The 17,191-nt window shown below is 32.4% G+C and overlaps 2 protein-coding genes across 4 annotated transcripts; one reads left to right on the top strand and one right to left on the bottom strand.

Moving 5' to 3' along the window:
• Nucleotides 1–5,419: 5,419 nt before the first annotated feature.
• On the top strand, nucleotides 5,420–9,533 carry LOC106765532. Of its 2 annotated transcripts, XM_014650196.2 has the most exons (7): nucleotides 5,420–5,659; nucleotides 6,583–6,628; nucleotides 7,192–7,303; nucleotides 7,502–7,569; nucleotides 8,802–8,905; nucleotides 9,110–9,162; nucleotides 9,276–9,533. In XM_014650196.2, exons 1-6 carry the CDS (start codon nucleotides 5,555–5,557, stop codon nucleotides 9,146–9,148), a joined length of 474 nt encoding a protein of 157 aa, XP_014505682.1. In that variant the 5' UTR covers nucleotides 5,420–5,554; the 3' UTR covers nucleotides 9,149–9,162; nucleotides 9,276–9,533. The 2 variants fall into 2 exon arrangements, with proteins under 2 accessions (XP_014505682.1, XP_014505681.1); XM_014650195.2 differs by having other exon boundaries at nucleotides 5,421–5,659; nucleotides 9,110–9,533.
• A 3,255-nt stretch (nucleotides 9,534–12,788) lies between these two features.
• Nucleotides 12,789–16,396, bottom strand: LOC106769397 (SWI/SNF complex component SNF12 homolog). Of its 2 annotated transcripts, XM_022783472.1 has the most exons (3): nucleotides 16,255–16,396; nucleotides 14,680–16,156; nucleotides 12,789–13,536 (listed from the first exon to the last, which is right to left on the bottom strand). In XM_022783472.1, exons 2-3 carry the CDS (start codon nucleotides 16,143–16,145, stop codon nucleotides 13,467–13,469), a joined length of 1,536 nt encoding a protein of 511 aa, XP_022639193.1. In that variant the 5' UTR covers nucleotides 16,146–16,156; nucleotides 16,255–16,396; the 3' UTR covers nucleotides 12,789–13,466. The 2 variants fall into 2 exon arrangements, with proteins under 2 accessions (XP_022639193.1, XP_014510490.1); XM_014655004.2 differs by having other exon boundaries at nucleotides 14,680–16,395.
• Between the last annotated feature and the right edge of the window lie 795 nt (nucleotides 16,397–17,191).

Here is a 17,191-nt window from a genome sequence, read left to right as displayed (position 1 = left end):
AAACTAAATACAATTTTAATTCTACATGTTAATCTAATATTTTAAGGATGAAAATAACAAATTAACTCTTTGCATAGTTTTCTGTAGTCTAATATTGACAATGAATAACAAAGTGTTGTTAGTAGTTACTCCTTCTTCCAATGAATACTAATTACTCTGTAGTCAAACTTGTTAATATATGTATAAATAAATACATTAAATACTACAATTCTATTTACGGGTACAATAAATGATTAAAGTATTTAACAATTATCATATACTCTATGATGATTGTGGAGAAAATATTTTATATATAAAAATGGTTGAAAAGTTGACTGCATCTGTTGACTTTTAAAAATAATTAATAAAATGAAAACACTTTAATCTCGATCCCTTATTATAGTATATGGAATCCATTTGATGATTGTAAAAGTGTATTGATAGCGTGGATACAGAATCATGTTTAGTTGACAATTTTGGTGGTCTTTGAAAACTATCTGTGTCATTTATCCAGCACTGGAAAAGATACAGTAACATTGAAATGGTTACTATATCATTATCCCAAATGGTGGCTAAAGTTTGTGATACTTTAGGCAGACATTGCATGTTTTCTGGTTTCACAATGCATGATACTTTAGGCTAAAGTTTGTTATAGTCAATGGATTTTAAAAGCTGTGTAATTTTATCTAATTCTTGTTTGTATATATTTTTGAATTATCAAATATGTTTTTATTTTTGATAGAAAATAAAATTTGTTTTTTCTCCAAATTATAATATATTTTAATGTTTAAACTTTAAAAATAAATTAATATAGCTTTTTGATTTAATTATGTTAAATTTTTCTAAAATATTAAACGCGTTAACATTTGAATTAGTTAGATTTAATATGTTTCCATTTTTAGATGAAAAATATATTTGATACGTTATAAAAATTAATATAATTAAAATAAAATAATTATATTCATTTATTTTAAAAATTGAAAAAAATGTATTAAAATTTTTAAAATAAATAAATTTTATTTTTATTTTTATTATTTAAACACATATTTAATCTTTTTATATTATAGTATGGTTAAATCTCAATTTAATAAATTCCATAAAACACTCCCATATCTTGTTTTCACAAAGACTTATCATATATCTTCTATTTTCTCTTTATCGTCTTATAAAATCATATATTTATAAATATATCACTTTTTTGTTTTATTTCTCTCTTATAACTGTATATAAAACATTTTTCTTAAATATAAATGTATGTTCAAGAACAATACTATAAGAAATATAATTATAAATTTAAATTATGACAAATAAAATTAAAAGGTATTTGTGACTTTCTTCTTTTTTTTTATTTCTCTCTTCTTTTTTCATCTCTCTTTCTAAAAAAAGTTGTTTTTTCTCTTATTTCTTTCCATTTTATGATCATACCTAAGAGTAGATGACGATTTGGGAATTATTACTAACCCATTAATTTTTTAAAATGAAATATGTTTTTATTTATTCTAATTTTTTTTTTTTATGAATTTATATCATCAATTTTGGTGGAATTTTTTAGAAAAAATAAAGTTTTTTTAATCAAATATTTTGTTTTGGATCTATGATATTTGGAAGTTTTATGATGTGAATGTGGATACATATCTTAAAATTTATGGATCAGTGATATTTTATTTGAAAACAGTTTAATATTTTATATGGAATAATTGAGTTTGGAACTTATAAATAAGCATGTGCATCTCAACTGAGTTATCACATCGAATTATGTCATTCACACACACGCACGTATAGATAGAGATATAATCCATTAAATAAGTTATTTTACTATAATTTTTTAAAAATTTAATTTAATTAAAGTAGTCTAATCTCTTGTTATTAAAAACTTTGTAAGCCTAATATCTTGTTTCTATACTTTTATTTAAATTATTTTGTTATTAATTCAAAATGTTAACTAGATTAATTGCTAACATTTACTAAGAAATCTAATTAGCTAATTTCCTCACTATATATTAATAATAACTTATTTATTTGAGCAAATAATAGCAATATTAAAGTGTAAGTGCACTAAATAATGATTCCATTAAATCTAATTATTAATGCTTTTGTTATCTATATACATATGAATATTTAAGAGAATAATCTCCAATTATCAATCAAAACCAATTTGTAATTTTATAAGTTGTTTTTCCATAGTTTAAGTTGATAATCTCGATTTTGCTCACAGGGAAAAAGAGAAGGAATTATACTAAAGATATAAATAAATAAATAAATAAATAAATATATATATATATATATATATATATATATATATATATATATATATATATAATATGAAACGGAATGAGACTGTTAAATATAGTGAAAATTAAATATTGGAATTAATCTCTTATGTTAAATACAAGGTTCTCTATTTATAATAGAAGAAATATGAGCTAAGCCCAAATACAAATGAATATGTAAGAATAAAATAAAATAAAATAAGAACAATATTTCCCTAATAAACATATAGGGACTATATTTCCCTAATTAACCTAAACACAATATAAACTAAATATAATATCTCTAACACTCCCCCTCAAGCTGAAACATACAGATTGTATGGATCAAGTTTGGAATAAATAAACTCAATTTGAAATATATGACCTGTCTTCAAGAGTGTGCGGCAAACAAATGCACAATCACATGTCGACAAACAACTAACAACAATTTATGGACAGTGGTAGACAACTGCGAAACTTCAAATAGCTCCATGAAACTTCAAGTGGGATGACTTTGACAAAGGAGAACAACAACAAACTCCAGGGACTGGATTGCCATCAAGTAAGGATGGGGCTTGCATCAAAACTACAGGGATTGTCGTCAAATACATGTTTCATTATCTAAAACACGTATTATCTCTCTATAACTTGTTCTCCAGACTTCCTGTACCTTATCTTTAAGACTTATAATCATTAGGTCATCTATTTGACAACGAAGAAGTAACTAGGTGACCACAACAGTTGTATCTTTAACTTCATCTAACAAATCTTTTAGAAAGAGTGAATTAGTTTATACTCTTTGTTGCATGCATATTCCTAGAATTTTTGTGTGTTCCTCTTTGATCATTGATCCTAATGGTCTACTTAATAATAAACAAGTGTAGTTTATTTTCTAGAGTTGTTTGAGCTCTCAAACCAAGTAAGGAAAGCTAATAATTTATTTAATTTCATGTTAAGAAGTATGTAATTATATTTGATAGAGTGTGAGATGTATATTTGTTGAATATGTTACAATTTGAGTGAAGTGTGTATCTTAACGAGTGAATAATTGTTTATTGATGATATTTGTAGTGTATATTGTGAAATTGAAGTTTGGTGTGATGAATTATTAATTGTCTGCATTGGGTTGTTGTTGAATAATCTGTGAATTTGAAAATGGAGTTGAATGCTTGTCTTTTTTTGGAAATGTCATGTATATTGCGTTTTATGCTTGTGAAATGGTATTGGTCGGAGTATTGGATGTGGTTGTTTTTTAGTATGATTAAGCAGAAAATTGGCGTGGTATCATGAAGTATAAAATAGGCTTATTTATAGGTAGGCTTTAATCTAAAAAGGGATATTGATAAGTGAAATTTTGAGTTATTGGGTTTCTTTTAGGATCATTTAAAACTTGTTTAGACCTTAAATTAATAAAAAAATCTTATATTGAATTGGTAAGTAGTTAATATATTGAGTTTTAGGCTATTTTTAGGTTCATTCTGGGGGTTTTAACAAGTAAAACTCTAAAGGAAAAGGCATGTGATAAAAATAAAGGTTTGAAGTCCGTTTATGAGTAAATTGTGACTTTTTTAAACCCATAGTTTGTAATTTTTTGGTTTATAATGTGTAGAATTGATTATAAGTGCTTTTGAGTTTTTGAGCTTGTCTGATGTATTTAGTTTCTGACCAAATGGGTAAAGTGGTACTCAATTTAACCATAAACATGTTTTTGTGTCGATCATAGTGTTTAAGAAACCAATTTGGTCATTTAGACAAGTCATAGGTGCACCTAACCTAGAAAAACAAGTTGTTGTCATCTATAATGGCGCTGAGTAGTCCTGTGTGACGCTTAATGCTGCGAAGTCGAAAGCCCTTAGGCTCCAGGACGATGAGCGTCATTCTAGACACTCAGCGCCACAGAGTCAATAAACTCTTTGACTTATAGACGTTGAGCGATATATTTCGACTCTGAGTGTCACTTGCTTACTACAAGTCTGACATTGAGGGTCAGGGTTCTAGCACTGGGTGCCTGGTTAGCCGTTTGAGTTTTCACTTTATTTTATTTTATTTATTATGAATGAGAGAGATATTAATACTATAAATTTTGATATAATTTTAAAGATAAGTGTAAAATTTTTTAACTAGAGATGTTTCACTTCAATTAAAAAAGTTTATTTAAACTAGTAAGTAAACAAAAGAAGTTTTTTTTTTTTTACTTTATATAAAATGGTTAAATATGTTTTTTTCTTTAACTCTAAGTAAAAATTACAATTAGTTTTCCTTTAAAACTTTAATCCAATTTAATTATTTATTAACCAAATTTTATTAAGTTTATTTAAAGTTTTATATTGATTTGAATACAAAATTAAGTAATTATTAGTTATTTGATATAAGTTTAATTTTTTAAAACTAAACTTTTAAATAATATATGTAGTTAATCATAATTTAGTTAATTATGTCCAATCCCATAACAGAGTAGAGAATATAGTATAAAATTTTAAAATTAGTAAAAGTAACTAAAATATAAAGGTATAAAAAAATATAAGTTACAGGTACTATCAAATAAAATATAAACAAAATTTTAATCCAAATTTAAAAGTTTTTATTTTGTTTTTTATTTTTTTAACCTTCTGGATCTTATAATAGTTTTATAATGAATTTTTAATTTCTGATTCATATTCTTGTGTTTGTAATTCTTTTTAACATGCATTTTACTATTATTTAATTTGTCAATGTATGATTTTAAAATTCTTTCTAAGTTTTTTGATTGAAGTTCAATTTTATTTTTAATTTCAGTTTTAGTTTGGGCTTTTTTATTGTGGTTATTTATGAATATTTTCTTCCTATATTTCCTACTAACATAAATAATAACAAAAAATGAAATTTAAAATAACTAAAAAAGTAAAAGATAACTTTAGAAAAAACAAATAGAATGAAAATAATAACTACCTCTAAGTGAGAATAGAAACTAAAAAAAGAATGAAAAAATACAAATCAATTAAATGAATAAAAAGATATTAAAATTAAAACGAATAACAGTTTTATATAATTTAACAAATTACGAATTATATTATTAAAAATAAAATATGAAAAAGTAAAAATATACAATGAGGAGATGTGTCCAGTATAAGAATAAATTGTAGCATATTATAGCTAAGAAATAAGATTATAAGGCTTCGCCTTTGTTAGTCCACATGTATATAAAGCGCATAGGGAGAGAAAGTTACGGTATGTTTGGTGTCGTGGCTTCAGTTTTGTAGTGTGTAAAGTGTGACACTGCGAAGAGCACACACGAGAGGCCAAGTCCTCTCCTTTTCACTGCGGTTGCGAAACCTCACTTCCATTCCATGGTAATGGATGCACCCAATCCTTCTTCCTCCGCCGCCTCCTCCTTCCTCGCCAATCTCCCCTCTCGAGGCCACTTCTCTTCCACCATCGTTTCCTCCAATCCGGTACTTCAATTCCCCTTTTTCTCTTCTCATTCTTTATTTTTTTCGATTTCGGATTTCGGACCTACCTACATTCACTGCGATGATTTCGATCCGTGTGCTTTCAGAACGTTCTCTCTGCTTTTCGTAGAAGCGATGGTGAAACTAAGCGATTTGTTATTTAGGTTTTTGTGTGAATCATGTTTATTGTATTGTGTTAACTTTTTTTCCTTGTCTCTAGTTTATGGAATTTCAAGGTGTTTAGCGGGGAAAAAGTTCTAGGAGATATTTATTGGACTTAGGTTTGTTTTAAGGGGTTGTTATGGAGTTTTAATCCAAGCTTGCTGATGTTAAAATTTGTCGTGTGTTTTATAATCCGCCTATCAACTGTCATGTTTACTAGTTTACCGCTAATAGAATAGAAGTTTCATATTGTATGGTTTAAGGGTTTTGTTTTCGTGGATGATTATGCTTTTGTACTATGCTGGCTTCTTTGTTGTGTAATTAGGCAATGTATTAAATGAACTTCTTCATAGATGCTTAGAGGAGAAGACAATGAGAAGGAGAAAATGAATACAGTTTCTTGCATAGAGCAACTTATGCACATTAGTTTTTTGAGAAGTTAGAGAAGAGAGTTCATAAGTTGATGTTGGCCCGTTGGAGAAACTCAATTCACTTTCTCTTCACCCATGGGTGCTTTTAGAGAAATTTATCTAAACAGGGTCATATGACATTATTGTTATTAGCTAGTGATTCTGTAACCCTACCTTCGTTGATGCACTTGTTTCTTTATGTTGAGTTGTGAATGTCACGGTGAATTTTTTTGTTCATTTTCTCGTGGAAAATTACATCCCTCCAATTGGTGGAACTTAGGAGACCTCCTGCTTTTAACTGTTATTTGTTATATGAGAAACATTATGTTTTAATTTGATATTCTGATCGTGCAGGGGGGAATGCGGGCCTACATATGCGATCATGATACGTCGCCACCAGGTCTCATTCTTTACCTTGTTTCAACTTGTAACACATACTGTTACGGCTTAAATTTTTTGTATGTTGGCCTGCTGCCAAGCAGTAACCTCAGAGAAGAAACAAACAGAAATGTTTCACCGGTGTATAAACTTTGTCTTCCTTATAAACACCTCTAGGCCACAAGTTTCCTTGTCATTACCAGTTGTAAGATCAGTTATTTTTTATCCGCATGGGACATTTTACTCTGCCAGATTCAAATACTGTTTGTTTACACATAATTTAATATTAGAGGCATGTGCATTGGTCGAAACTTTATCATGAAATAGTATATATGTGAACATGTGAGTTCATTATGTAATTTGGCTTCTTCGCTTTAGTGTTTTTGTTGCCACTTATCTTTGTTTTGGTAGTCTTAATTTAGAGAATTCTTACTCGTAAAATTTATGTCTAAAAAATTTCTGACCATCCTGTTGGTCATAATGCTATGATATATATTCTTCCTATCGATATTAGCTATGTCCTTTTAGCTTTTTAAATAGATAATAATTGTAAAATAGACATTTTTTATTCCCTTGGTTATGCAGAAGGTCAACATATTAAGACAAACCAACAAAACATACTGATTAGATCACTCACCCTCAAGAAACAAAGGGGCGATTCCAGTTCAAAGGATGGATCTGATGGTTCCAGAAAGAGGTATTATTCCCACCTTTTGTGGAAGAGTGATATTTCAATTACATTATGGTCAATGTACAAATTCCCAATCAATTTTCTTTCTCTTACAGCTTGGTACCTTGTTAAAAAGTCATGGCATCTATCCCTCATTCTCTGGTGCCTATATTTTTATCTTGGTCTTTATTTATTGAATACTATCTAATCAAACCTTTTTGTCAGGAATGCTGATAAGCTTTTGGAAAGATCTTCAGCCAAGAAAACAAATAATCAAATAAATTCCCGACAAGGTGGGTTCATGTGGTAGTTATCATAAGTTAGCATTGGGTGAAATCTGAAATATATTTGAAGATTTTTGTCATAAATTCATATAATGAGTTTGATCAGGACAAAAATGTTATCTTTTTCTTGATATTACTAGTTCAAAATCAAAATTCTCATTTAGGTCCAACATTACTCATGTCTTAATTATACTTTTTGAAGATATGTCTCTCTGATACATGTTCAGACGTGCATGTCAACCTCTTTTTAAATACATCGATAAACATTTTTCTCTAATTTTTTAGTAAATATGGACTGGATAGACATCTCCTTCATCTTTGGTAATTTGTCCTGAGTTTTATAAGGTAGGTGTTTCTTAGTGTTATTTAAAAAAGTGCTAAAGAACACAGGAAGGTGAGTGTGTTTCGAAATGAATATCATATGAGAACTTTTAAGTTCCATGTCCTCAAAGTGCACATTTCTTCCCTAAGTCTAGGAGTATTTTGACTGATACGAACCAAATTAAGCTGGGTTCCTAATAGGAAGTTTAATTGGTAGTAGTTTAGGACAAACCTAAAACAGAACCATGGTTGGTCGTTGGTGCTGTATATGTCCTTGTAAATTCAAATTCAATTTTTTTTTTTTGGGAAAGACGACAGTTCCTTAACCTTGTTTTTGAAGAGTATAGAAGTCAGATATCTGCTTGCTGATTTATGCTTTGATCTTACCTTTCAGATATACATATATGTTAGTTTTTCTATGTAGTGATTTCCTTTAATACATGTTTTGCATTAATACATGTTGTAATGTTTAATTAATTCGTGTATAATCGAAAGTCACTAGTGTGGTTTCCTGAGAGGCAAGAGAATTTGCTTTGCATACTAAACCTTTAAGAGGTCGATGGAACTTATAGCTTGCTTTTGAATGACATGATTTCTCACGACTTTGATTTGGTGAGTGTGTTGGAGGTTCAATGCTCCAGCAGGACTACCTATCCACTTCTCTATGCATGCTTTCACCATGAATATATCCTCCGGTGACAGAGGGACTAATAAAGAATAATGGTAAACAAGATAAGTTGAGTTGCTTCCTGAGCTGTTCTCTGATGATTTTGAACTTATGAGGAAAGGATTTCAGCTGAGGTCATATGTTCAATCCATAGCAACGGTTCCTAATTTTGAAAGAGACTTACTTAGCAGGCTGGATCTTTTGTCCTCTATATTTCAATTTTTGTCTTATTATGGGCGTTTTAATCATACAGAGGGATCAAACAGTCAAACAGCCACTAGGGACTTGCACAACCTGACGGTAGAGAGACTTCGTGCTCTTTTGAAAGCTAAAGGTCTTTCAACCAAGGGAAAAAAGGCAAGTTTCCAGTCTTCCTACAGTTTCAACATACATGCATTTGGAAGATATCGGTCACTAATTTGCTTGATAGTATTTTGTTTACTGCATATGTCACAGTGTAGTGGTTGTCAACCGGTAGTATATTATTGTCCATGATTGATTGTTGTCAAGGTGCTCGCTTACCTTCTCTCCTTACCCTAATACACGAAATAAAATCTGCAGGAGGAGCTTGTTACTCGTCTAAAAGACGCAACTGGTTAAAGCATAGCGTGGTGGTAGGAATACCCTGTTCATTAAGCATCCAATGTAATAGTAGTTAGCGTTTAATGTAACTTAGGATCTGGAACTAATATATATATTATACATACATACCCATTGCAAATTACAGTTACAGATGAATATTATCGTTTTGGAGCTATTACCGTTTCGCGACTATCAAGTATGTTTTCTGGGGCATGATTTGTAGAGGTCAACTATACAATTGGACAGTCAGTGGAATTACAATCTGCGGTTGCATCCTTTTCTTTTGCATATCAACTCTTGTTAAGTTAGACATGTAACGGTGACCAATAACATGTGGAATGTCTTGTATTGTTAACCATTGCATCGAGATTTTTTAAATAACCAAGTAGTCAATTCCAACATCTATTCGGCTTTTACATTTCCAACGGTTGAGCTGCGGCCGACAGTGTTGGAAATAGACTCATACAGGGCTTTCACGGTTACGTTCGATGGACACGAGCATATTATCACCACCATATGAGGTGACCACTATCCTTTTCATTTTATACTCTTACGTTCAGATAATATTATTATCACCTTTATCTTATCGTGAATTTTGTCTATTTCTTATCTCTTCTTTCAATGGAGAATTAGATTATATTTAACCAGTTAAAATAAACATTTTCTCTTGTTTCTGTATAAATATTCAAACAAAAATTTAATTATAATGGTAATTAAAATATAAAAAATTTTAATATGACAAGTGTCTTTCTAAATATAAGACGATAAATAAAGTTTTTCATTATTAGTTTTAATATACTTTATTCTTTAAATCATTTTAAGTATCAAAATTATTTCTCTTATCATTTTAGTCCAAACTCTTTATCTGTGTATAATTCATTGTTAAGGGGTGTTAAATTAATAAAAATAAAACATATGTTGTAAATTTGTCTTATATCATCTCGAAATTTCATGGGTTAATCAAATCTCGCAATCAAAATCTGTATCGTCATTTGATTTAGGACGATTTGTCTCGATCTTCAATCTAAGTTTATCTATATTGATCTTCTATAAGGAAATATATTCTCATCAATATGTTCGGGTCAACCCCTCACAATTTTTAGTCCAAGCATGCCTACCTTGAGTTTCAACCTGATACAATGAGTTCTGACCTTCGACCTAGTACGATTAGTTTCGATCTTTGGTCAGGTCATATGGTATCTATCTTCTGTTCAGGTCGATCCGTCACAATTTTTAGTCTAGGTTGATCCATCTTGACCTTGGGTTAGGAGCAAACATGTCTACACCATAAGCCTTGATTGATCCTTCATGATCTTTAGTCTGAGGATGACCACATTGTCCTTCGGCTTGGAAGGACCAATTTTGACCTTCGATCCAAAACATCTTGTCTCAACCTTTGATTACGAATGAAACATCTCAATTTTTGGCCCAAGTTGGCCCGCTTGACTTTCGGCCCATGCCCTTCCACCTCCAATTTCAACCCAAACCAACCTATCTTGACTTTCGGTTTGGGTCAACTGATCTCAACTTATGGCCCGAGCCAACAAGTTTTGATGTATGACCCGATCGACTTGTCTCGACCTTTGTCCCAAGTCATCTCGTCACAACTTTTGGCATGGGTCAACCCGTTTCGACCTTCGATCCGACTTGGCTCAACCTTTGGCTCGGGATGACCTATCACAATCTTCAACTTGAGACAACACATTTCGACTTTCAAACTAGGTTGACCCATCACGACCTTTAACCTAGACTGACTCATCTCGACTTTTAGCCTAACTTGGCCAGTCTTGACCTTGGGCCCAGGTCGGTCCGTCTCATCCTCCAGTCCAACCTGACCCGACTAGTATATTAATTTGCCTCGGGCTAATTCGTATCGACCTTTGGTCAGGAACGACCTGTGTCAACAATATGCCTAGGCTGACCCCTCACGATCTTCAGCCAAACAAGCCCACCTCGAGCTATACCTAATAAAACCAATTTAGACCTTCGACCAACTCATTCGATCTGAACCTTCTGCTTAGGCCAACCCGTCTCGTTCTTCGGACTGAGACGACTAGTTTCAACCTTCAGTCAAGAACAACTCGTCTCAACCTTTGTCCAAAAATGACTTGTTTCGACCTTTGGTTCGAGTTGACATGCTCGACCTTGACATAAATTCTCTTCTCAACCTTTGGACTATATCTGTCTCATCTCGATCATTGGACAAAGTCCACCAATTTTCACCTCCAATCCAAGACGGGCCATCTCGACCTTTAACTCGACCGACTTGTCTTGGGCTTTGACCTGGATCAGCTTATCTCAATTTGAACCCTACTATTACATCACCGCAATTTCTTATTTTATTTTGAACACCACTATTACATTATCGCAAAATTCTCTAGCTCATTTACCATAACATCTATCATTCCTGAGTTTCTTATTACACCATCTATCATTTTTTTATCTATCATCTTCTAAGTTTGTTTCTGTTCCTATGAAAACTATACTAGTTAACACTCATCCTATGCAAACTAGGTCTAGATATTCTTGAGTCCAAAATTCTTCCTTTATTGTTTCTCACTTGTTTGGAACATACAAATGTGAAGCAAGTAGTTGAGGGTGCTAATACAATAGTTTATCAAAAGAGAGAAGTGGTACATATCAAAATTAAAGAGACTACATGCATGAGAAACTGGATTAAGCATATCAGATTTCATTATGAAGCAACATCCCAATATTTTGGATGGATTTATTGCATATCCAAGTGATAGAAAGGGGTAGTAGTATTTGTTACCGCTGTTGAAATCTCAACATAGTAATTATTGTTTTCACGTGTTGTTCTCTTTTTCAACGTAAAGACATGTTTATTGTTGTTTTGACTCAGCCCAACATTTTAAGATAACCAAAATTCCACTCAAATGTGTTTGGATCTCCAAGAAACTAATTACACTTTTAATTGTGGAAGTGTTGAGAATTAAACATGGACTAGGACTTTGTCCAATTTTAGATATGTTATAGGACAAAAAAATATATTTATAATAACAACTATTTAAAGATGTCTCTATTATATTGGTCATATTCAAAATTATAAATTTAAGACTTGAATCTTATAAAACTCTCCTATTAGTACTAACATGATATAAAATTTAAGATTAGAGTTTTATCTTAAACACACGGTACATAAACATAAAAACTAGTTTTTATCTTAAAAATATTTTTTTTTTTAAATAGCCATCAAGTTGAAAACCTCACTATAACAAATTTTAGGAGAAAAGTCCCACTTCCGATTCTCCCGCTTATCCAGTTCTCGTCACACCCACGTAAACAAGGATGTATTCACACAAATTTAGGAAGAAAATTCATAAATTATGGACCAAAATATAAACAACTGTTAACAACTACTTTCACCTTATTCAATGACATCATCTTCAAAAGAGATTCTACATTTCAAGATCCTTTTTATTCCTGATATCAATTTTAATAAAGGGCACTCTATGAACATTTTGTATTAATTTAACTACTATTAAAATAACACATTATATAAACTATTATTTTTGTCCTATATATGTTGGGTTAAATAATATCCAAATACAAAGATAGTCTCCTCTCTTAGAACAATTCCTTTAATCATACATACACAACATTACAGCAGACAAAATAGTTGCCCCGCACTGCATAGTAGCACAAAAAATGACTAAACCAATTCTCAACTCCTCGATACAGGCAAAAAGAGCATTCAGATTTTACACTTCAAACTGTTATTGGGAATGCACTGAGAGAACAAAATTGATAATTCTACAGAAGAATTTTTCCCAGCAGACATCTCAACAATCATGGCAATATGAAATATTCAAATAATTGTTAACTCGTCCATCTCCAAGCCATGAGTTACTTCAAACTATCAGATAGAGCCATGAACTTAGGTCTTCAAACAACAAATTGATAAATCTATACTTAGGTAAATACAGTAAAATGTAGCCTTGCATTCCGAACTGCATGCCTGGAAAAAAAGGTACAAGGTAGATATCTAGTACATAACACTTAAATATATATACCATTGTGAAGATATTAGAGCTACATACATTAGTTGTTAGCTCATTGATCTTGGCTCAATTTACCAAACTAGAATGGGCGAGAGGTGCATATGAGAACCAATAGATACAGAAACTGCTCTGGGACTCCCAAAATGAGCTAGGGATCACAATTCTTGAGTCAATATACTCTGCTAGTACTCTACTCCAAAACATAAATGAAGCATGGAATAGAAAGTTTAGCAGTGTTGGGTCAAGACCTCGAGGTGGTGTCAGAAAACTAAACACCTCCACCCCCCCAAAAAAATAAGCTATTTCACAATTTCTCAGATGTTTCCAGGAGCATCACTTCGAGCATTTTTCCTGGTCAGGTAGCGAATGACAGCATCCTCAACCCTGGAAATTTAAAAATAAAAGAATCCAAACCAATTAGAAACATTCCACAAATTCTTGTAATATATTTGAAGGCCGACATGACTTAAAAAATGAAAAAAGATACAATCGTCATATCTTCCAATTTTACTCTTTATGTTACTTGGTCATTATCAACAATCGAAGGAGCAGCAGGGTTCCTCACTTGTGCAGTTAGATAAACTTCGAAAAAATATGACTGTATAATTTTTTTCCTGGAGGTTCCTTTTTCCAACTTTTGAGAATAAACAGAGTTAACATTTTTTTTTTCAGTTTTTTATCAAAAAACTTGTCTAATTATCATTAAAAAATTTAGGATTCTTATAATTGAATGAAGATCCTTGAAAAATACAAACAAATGAATCCTATGTCATAATTGGATTGAAGGTAGATGATGAAGTGGATGAGAAAGTTGTTTTATTGTTTGTTTTGAAAAAATAAAAATAGATCAGTATAGAAAGGGATGGGACCTCATCTATCCCATTCTATTATCCAGTCTAGCTTTTATTCCCTCTCAATTTGGCGTGCAGTGGATGGAGCTAAGATTAAGAAAATAAAATCCCTATTTTGGCCAGCTAAGAAGTTGATTTTATAGCGGGGTTAATATATAAACTACAAGGTTATAGCTTATTTCATTGCTTCCTTTTTGTAAACAATAAAAGGTAATCTCTATCCCACTATAAAATCTCCAAACAATAAAGTGACATATTTAAACCATTTTCATTACAAGCTCCAGTCATATACCATTACATCAAGATTAAATCCCTTACTGGTTCTGCCTTTATTCTACCAAATCAGACATAAAATATTTAGTATCTTTGCAGCGCATAATGTATGCCTCATTTGATAGCACAAACAAAACTCTGTAGAACAAATAAAATGGAAATTGGACCTCTGAAATAAGTTTGTACTTAAAACAGTATCTACTTTTGAAAGTACTTCAAATCAAATCAAGGTCCTATATATACACCCTTATTAGCTCATTTAGAGGAGCCTTGCATTAGTAATGGTTACTGTCTAAAATTAGGGTCAGCTAGACACTTTCTTTCTTAACCTGCCAGTTTTAAAAGGTTGTTTCACCATCTTCAACTCTTAACAAATGAAATAGGAGAATAGAATAATGCTTACCATGGTTGATTGTAGAATTCAGAACGTCGTTCATTCTCGACACTATGGCTCACATCTCCAGCAATAAGCTTCAGATCCTTGCTTTGAGAAGCTATCAAAGCATTAATAAACTCCGCTGGGGACTGACTAAAGCCGAGAAAGAATGCCCGTCTCCTGTGATGTTCATGGATCTTCTTTATGGAATCAGAGATCAGTTTATCAAAAGCATCGATCTCTTTGTGCTTCTCAGTGCTTTCCAAGAATGAAGACATGTCCTTCTCTAGTGGAAGAGGCACATCAACCTGCACATCGTAACACGTAGCTCCGGCTGGACAATTTCCCGAAAGCTTGATTTTATGCTCCAGGTGTATAGGCTGCGGAGGTGACAAATGCTGTGATATCTTCTGCGAAGCCACCGAAAATTTCATCTTCTCCTCCCCAAACACCCTTTGGAGAGAAGCATCACACATGAAGAACGAAGGGTCATTCGGACTCTGCAACTTCTTAGCCTTCACATAGTGCCAAAGAGCAGCAATGATCCTAGAGCGGGAGTCAAACTCAACCCCTAAAACTCTAGCCAGCTGAGCCGATACCATAAATTTGTCAGGCGAATAATTCATTGACATTCTAACAACCGCCGTGAATTCCTTATCTCCTTTCCTCTTCACCTCAAAACCATCACGCTGCGCAGTCGAACGGGCACTATCCCACACAACAACATGGTTATCCGGATAGAAACCCTGATCCAAGTAAATGGTAATCTTCTTGAAGAAAGCCGAGAATCTTTGATTTTCTTTAGGCAAAACTCCATCTGCCACAGGATCCTTACCATCTTCCAACACCCTTCCGGTTATCCTGAGAACCCAAGAAAGCTCCTCCACATCAATCTTCCCAGGTTCCACTTTCACCTGTTTCGAAAATGTATTATACACATAAATCCTAAGCGTTCTCCTAACACAGCGAGGGTTTCTCAAATTCTCCTGCACATCAATTTTCTTCCTAACCAAAACAGAATCTATGTGGCTCTCAAGTTCAAGCAACTTGGCATAAATAGCAGACTCGGGCACAAGCTTGGCGACCTTGTCGGGAATGAGCTTATCGGGAAAGGTTCTCTTTTTCCGAGGAGGCGCCACGGTAAGTTCCATGGTCTTGAAGGCAGAGGATTGGGTGTTGTTGGAGGAACCTGGAGGGCGTGAAGGGGGTTTGTGATTTGCACGCTTGGGAGGCGCAGGTGTTGTAACGCTGGCATTGGTATTGGAATTGTTATGCACTTGTGGGGGAGGAATAGGGTGTGGCTGTGCGAGGACGTGGATTTGCGGTTGCGAGAGCTGAAAATGGCCATGGAAGTGAGAGGCACCAGCTTGCGGTTGAGGCTGCGTCTGTGAGAGAAGGTGAGGTGATGGGTGGTTCATGGGGATTGAGGGTGCAGCCGGGTTGGTGAAAAACGACGGCGTTGCAGCATTTTTTGGTGGATTATTGTTGTTCATTGTTCTAAATTCTAAATAGGTTGTAAGAAGTATTAGATCTAGAAGAAGGAAGAAGGAAGAGCGTGAAAACCCTAATTGGATGGAAAATAGGACAGAAAAATGTTCTTACTGTTTATCCTTAGAGATAGGAGATTCAGTATTTGCTGGCGATTGCTTCTTTCTCCATTACTGTGTCATAACGTAAGCACTGGTCATTCCGCCATTCCATTTCTCAAATTTGTTTCCTGTACTCTTCTCTAAACGCATAACGTTCAGTTCCTCTCACTTTTCCAACTTCTTACCAACTGGGCCTTCCTCATCCCGACACTCCATTCCGGTGGGTTGGGCTGGGTCCATTACAAAGCCCACATTTTCTTCTACTCCAGTGCTATAATGCATATAATAAAATATCGGTTTAAACCCTTTTTTGTCCCTAAGTTAAGTCTTAATGTTAAGTGTAGTTTCCACTTTTAAAAATGTCAACCTTTAGTTCTTATGATATGAAAAATGTATCAAATCAGTCCTCATGACAACACTTAATAAACAATAAATCACAAGTTTTATCCAATATTTTGTGATTTGTGAATGGAAAGTGTTATGAACAACAAATCATTTAACGAAAAACTTAGTTTGTTAACAAATAAGACTAATTTGATACATTTTTCATATCATAGAAACTAAAGATTAACATTTTTAAAAAATGGATACTAAACTCAACATCAAAACTTAAAAAAAAAAAAAAGTTAAAACCTAAAATATCTCTACCAATCTATCATTTAAATAAAAAGTCTCTCTCTTCACACAATATATCCAACACCTTTCGGGGTTATTTGTTTTACATATGTTTTCAGATAAGCCATTTCTTTCCACTACCTCCTTTTTTTTTTCTTCCACCTCGAAAAATTTACTTCATGTTTCATTCTGTTTTTTCAATGTCATCTTAGTTTTTTTACTTTTCATTTTTAGTTAAGTTATAATTTTTATCAATTTTATTCAATTAAATCATTTTAGATAATGTGGTCTAAATAGTGAACAGTATGTCATATGATTTTTTTGATTATTTTAAT

This window comes from Vigna radiata, chromosome 7, assembly GCF_000741045.1.
Source record: "Vigna radiata var. radiata cultivar VC1973A chromosome 7, Vradiata_ver6, whole genome shotgun sequence".
Classification (NCBI taxonomy): domain Eukaryota; kingdom Viridiplantae; phylum Streptophyta; class Magnoliopsida; order Fabales; family Fabaceae; genus Vigna; species Vigna radiata.
This window is presented reverse-complemented; position numbering and strand designations above follow the sequence as displayed.

Excerpts from the sequence above, each read along its gene's own strand:
- LOC106765532 (XM_014650196.2), top strand. The coding sequence starts at position 5,555 with ATGGTAATGGATGCACCCAATCCTTCTTCCTCCGCCGCCTCCTCCTTC. Across the intron at positions 5,660-6,582 it reads CCATCGTTTCCTCCAATCCG|GGGGGAATGCGGGCCTACAT; the intron begins GTACTTCAATTC and ends CTGATCGTGCAG. Across the intron at positions 8,906-9,109 it reads TTTCAACCAAGGGAAAAAAG|GAGGAGCTTGTTACTCGTCT; the intron begins GCAAGTTTCCAG and ends TAAAATCTGCAG.
- LOC106769397 (XM_022783472.1), bottom strand. The coding sequence starts at position 16,145 with ATGAACAACAATAATCCACCAAAAAATGCTGCAACGCCGTCGTTTTTC. Across the intron at positions 13,537-14,679 it reads GAATTCTACAATCAACCATG|GGTTGAGGATGCTGTCATTC; the intron begins GTAAGCATTATT and ends TTAAATTTCCAG.